The following is a 4269-nucleotide window of genomic DNA, read 5'->3' as shown; positions in this document are numbered from 1 at the left end:
CTCGGCCCCCTCTCCGCATCCTGCTTGGGGTGATGGAGGGATGGACCTCAGGGGTCCCGTCTGCATCCCGCTTGGGGTGATGGAGGGATGGCGGAGCCCCCTGTCCCACCCGTGGACTGTGTGTCTGTCCCCCTGCCAGGTCTGCTGTGGCAGCTGCGTCCCAGCGATGTGGAGGTGGAACAAGCCCCTCGGTGTGTGTCCCCCTGCAGCTGGGCCACAGGAGGCGGCATTTATCTGCTGTCCGTGGGAGCAGGGTTGGGGGTCCTGGGGCTGCGGTGCCCGCCGGTGCCTCCCTGCCTTCCCAGCCGGAGAGCTGCGAGTGGTCTGGGTGATGCCTCCAGGGCAGCCTCCTTGCTTCTGCTGAAATCAGGCAAAATGCTGGCAAAATAGGCAAAATAAAAGCCAGCCATGGCTTTTTGCCCTTTCGGGTAGCGGTAGCATCATTTTTTCAGCTGCACAGGCAGCTCGCAGGGGAATGTGAGACTGTGGCTGCCCCATCCCTGAAGGTGTTCAAGGCCAGGTTGGACGGGACTTGGAGCAACCTGGGCTGGGGGGAGGTGTCCCTGCCCAGGGCAGGGGGGGTGGAACAAGATGGTCTTTAACGTCCCTTCCAACCCAAACCATTCTATGATTCTATGGTATTCCTTGAAATCTGTGCAGATCATCCACCCCGTGCTGGATTTTGCGCTTGCCTTGGGGCAGCAGTTGCCTCTTCTGGGAGTTAAACGTGTCCTGGGGGTCTCCTCCTCCTCCAGCGGCAAGTGCTGAGCAATGTGTTTGTTACCTGCTTGAGCTCCTGGTTTTCTTGTCCGGTTGGCAGCTGGGGAAGGTGTATGGTGTGGAGTCCTACGTCCTGACCCCGTCACAGACCAAGGACCTGTACCCACTGATGAACATCGATGACCTGTATGGCACCCTGTATGTCCCCAAGGATGGAACCATGGACCCAGCTGGTACCTGCTCGACTCTTGCCAGAGCAGCAACTGCCAGAGGCGCTACGGTAATTCCTAATTAGTCATTAATGCCTCTTGACCCCAGGAGGAGATTTCATCCTCTGCCTTCCCCATCTCTTTTCTCGCTGGAGCAGAGCTGCTCCTGCAGCATCAGGTCTTTGCCCAAGAAAGGTGTTGTCCTGTTTGGCTTTGGTGGGTCACAGCGACAAAGCTGGCAGGAACCATGAGATCCAGGGAAAATATGGGCTGAAAAAAAGACCTTTAGGAGGACAACGAGGCAGCGCCCAAGGCAGGTTCCTCGGGACAGCAGAGGTTTTAGGGTCTGGTAACAATCCATTCCTCAAGGCAGGGACTACCAGCCCCATCCTGGGTGTGTTGCGTTGCTCGTGTGCATGTAAATAGCAAACATCTTCTGCAGCTGCGGGCGCACGGAGCAGCGGTTTAAGCCTGTGGTTAAGGCAGGTGTGTTATTACCAGCGGTAACAGTAATAGCTGTTGGGAAAGGGAGATGGCCAGTGCCAGACTGCTGCTTGGATTCACCTTTCCCAGATTGGGGAGGTAGATATCGGGTGAGTCGGGTTGTCCCACTGCCCTTGTGCCCCTGCCCTGACTGCTGCCCTTCCTCTGCCACCAGATCATCGAGAACTGCCCCGTCACCGGCATCCAGGTCAGAGCTGATGATTTCGGGGTGAAGAGGGTGTATGCGGTGGAGACAGCCCATGGGACCATCCAGACTCCCTGTGTGGTGAACTGCGCAGGTCCGGGGTGCAAAGCAACGTGGGGAAAGTGGGGGGACTGGGGCTGCGGCCGCAGGGCAGGGGGTGGCTTCGCATCCCGGGAGCCAGAGGGTCTGCATCAGTCCTTGTTCCCCCCTCATCTGGCTGTCACCCCCAGGCCACCACACGTCTCCGGAGGACGGAGAGGTGCTCAACACGGGGCTGCTCTCTCCGCAGGCGTGTGGGCGCGAGCCCTGGGCCGGCTGGCCGGCGTGCACGTGCCGCTGGTGGGGATGCATCACGCCTACGTGGTGACCGAGCGCATCGAGGGCATCCAGGTCAGTCCCGTGCAGCTGCAGATCGGCTCCTCTGCTCTTGAGGGCAGCGCTGGCTCCTGTCCCCCCTGCACGTGGCAGGGTGAGATGGGACAGACACCATCCCCCGGCACCCCCGGACCTGGGGGGACCCCCCATCATATTCCTGCCTTCAACGGGAGCATGCGCTGCTGGGTCAAGCTCTGTGCCCGGGGAGGTGCACACCCAGCAGCGTCTCCTCTTGCACGACTATCAGACTACCTTTAATAGAGTCGTATTTAATATTTAACAGTGTTATGGCTAAAAAGATAATTTTCTTCTTCTTTTTTTTTTTTTTTTTCATCTCAGCAGAATCATTATAGGGTCTCTGATGTGTTTGGTGTCTGATAGCAGCGTTCAGAAAGATGCCAAACCCACTGTGAACAAGCCCCAGTGGCTGGCAGGCAGAGGTGTAGCTCTCCAAGCATTTCTAAACTCTCCCAAGAAATCTGTTCCTGTGTCCGGCTGCAGAGAATTGTTCAGGAGTTGAAGGAGACTTCCTTCACTCAGGCACCAGAGCTTTGAGGGTGACAGGTTATTTAGTTTCCATCCCACTGACAGTCTGCGTCTGACTTTTCGGCCTGAGGTGTCTCATTTTAAAAAGTGCTGGTGTCATGATTACATTTATATCGTGGTAACTCCGCTATACCCTACAAACACAGTGAGAAAGAGACTTTTCAGAGATGAAGCTGCAGCGTGCAGACCCCAGTGCCTCCTCTTCAATCCCCTAAATTCCGCTTGTCAACATGGGTTGCAGTAGGCCCTCCACCAAGACTTCCGTGCGATCTCAGCGTTTCTCTGTCCGTTATTCACGAGAACAAATCCCTCATTCTCTGCGCGCTGCTGCCCGCCTGTCGCGCTGTCGCATCCTCCTGCGGAGGTGGGTGGCAGAGAAGTGATGCTTTCCAAGCTGGGACCAACCGCAGCGGCTGCTCCCGCTGCCCGGAGCATCCCCGGTGCCGCCTGTGCCGCGGAGGAGCAGCCGGAGAGCCGAGATGCTGTTGCCCCAGTGCCTGTGCAAACGCACCCGCAGCACGGCTCCTGCCCACAGCACTGGAGTTCGTCAGCTGCTAATTAGGCAGGATTTCTGCCAGACTCGGCTTCCAGCTTGGGTGCCTGGGCTCGGGCATGGTGAACGGGTGCGCTGCCCGCAGCGTTGCCGCCGGCATAAGCCGCTTTGCCCATGGTTTGCCAAGGTTTGCTGGAGCTGACTTGGCTGCCTTCTCCTTGGAGCAAGGTGGACACCCAAATTTTGGGGCTGTGGGAACACCCACGGAGCCACCGCTGCTCCCCTCCTCGGTGGGTCACTGCTGCGGGTGCCAACCCTGTGCCCCAGAGCCCCAGCTCATCCCGCTCAGCCTTGCCGGGGAGATGTTGGGGCCTCCCCGCGGCTCTTGGCCCCTTCTCACCCCTCCGCTCCCCCTCCCCGTTTTGCAGAACATGCCAAACGTTCGCGATCACGACGCCTCGGTGTATCTCCGTCTCCAAGGCGATGCCCTTTCCGTGGGTGGATATGAGTCAAACCCCATCTTCTGGGAGGAGGTGAGCCGTGCTGGGAGGTTTTCCTGGGGAACGAGACAGGTTTCCAGGGAACCCATCTCGGAGGGGTGGGCACAGGCGTGAGAGCCTCAGCCCCCGGCTCCTGCGGGTACCAACCGCTGTGCAGCCGGTGGGGAAAGCACAGGACAGCATCTTCCCTCTGGGTCTGTCTGTGGCATAGCTACGAGATGCAGAGGCAGCAGGGATGAGATGAAGAGGCTGGGCTGGAGGGATTTAGAGGCTGCCACCATGTGGTCCCTGCCCTGCTGCATCATCCCCTTAGCCTGGTGCAGGTGTCTTAATCCGGGCTCTGCCCCAGACATTTGGTTTGGCTGCGCTGTTCATGAAAACCCAAAAAAGGCAGAGTCTGCAAAGCACCCTCGATTTTCTACAGCCTCTGAAGCTGTAGAAGTTCTTACACCCTCAGCTGTACTCTGTTTTGAGTCCCGATTCCTGTTTCCTACCTTCAGGTATCTGAAAAATTTGCTTTTGGCCTCTTTGATCTGGACTGGGATGTTTTCACGCAACACATCGAAGGTGCCGTGAACAGAGTGCCGGTGCTGGAGAAAACGGGCATTAAATCCACCGTCTGCGGGCCAGGTAACGCGGCTGCGGTGGCACCGTGGGGGCTGCGGTTCCTCCAGGGACCTTGCTGGAGGCAAGGGGAGACTTTATAACCTGGGGAGAAGAAAAACCTCTCTGAATGCC

The 4269-nt window shown here is 58.1% G+C and overlaps 1 protein-coding gene across 1 annotated transcript in view; it reads left to right on the top strand.

Moving 5' to 3' along the window:
- Positions 1-4269, top strand: part of SARDH (sarcosine dehydrogenase) — a 25930-nt gene that overhangs the window by 1152 nt on the left and 20509 nt on the right. The window contains exons 2-7 of the mRNA XM_009892322.1: positions 140-243; positions 821-1000; positions 1588-1711; positions 1907-2007; positions 3460-3564; positions 4032-4161. Coding sequence (XP_009890624.1) covers positions 140-243; positions 821-1000; positions 1588-1711; positions 1907-2007; positions 3460-3564; positions 4032-4161 — 744 coding nt within the window. The remainder of the gene's footprint in view (positions 1-139; positions 244-820; positions 1001-1587; positions 1712-1906; positions 2008-3459; positions 3565-4031; positions 4162-4269) is intronic.

This window comes from Charadrius vociferus, unplaced genomic scaffold (assembly GCF_000708025.1).
Source record: "Charadrius vociferus isolate BGI_N301 unplaced genomic scaffold, ASM70802v2 scaffold549, whole genome shotgun sequence".
Taxonomy (NCBI): Eukaryota; Metazoa; Chordata; class Aves; order Charadriiformes; family Charadriidae; genus Charadrius; species Charadrius vociferus.
Note: the sequence above shows the minus strand (reverse complement) of the source record. Positions and strands in the feature narration are given on the sequence as shown.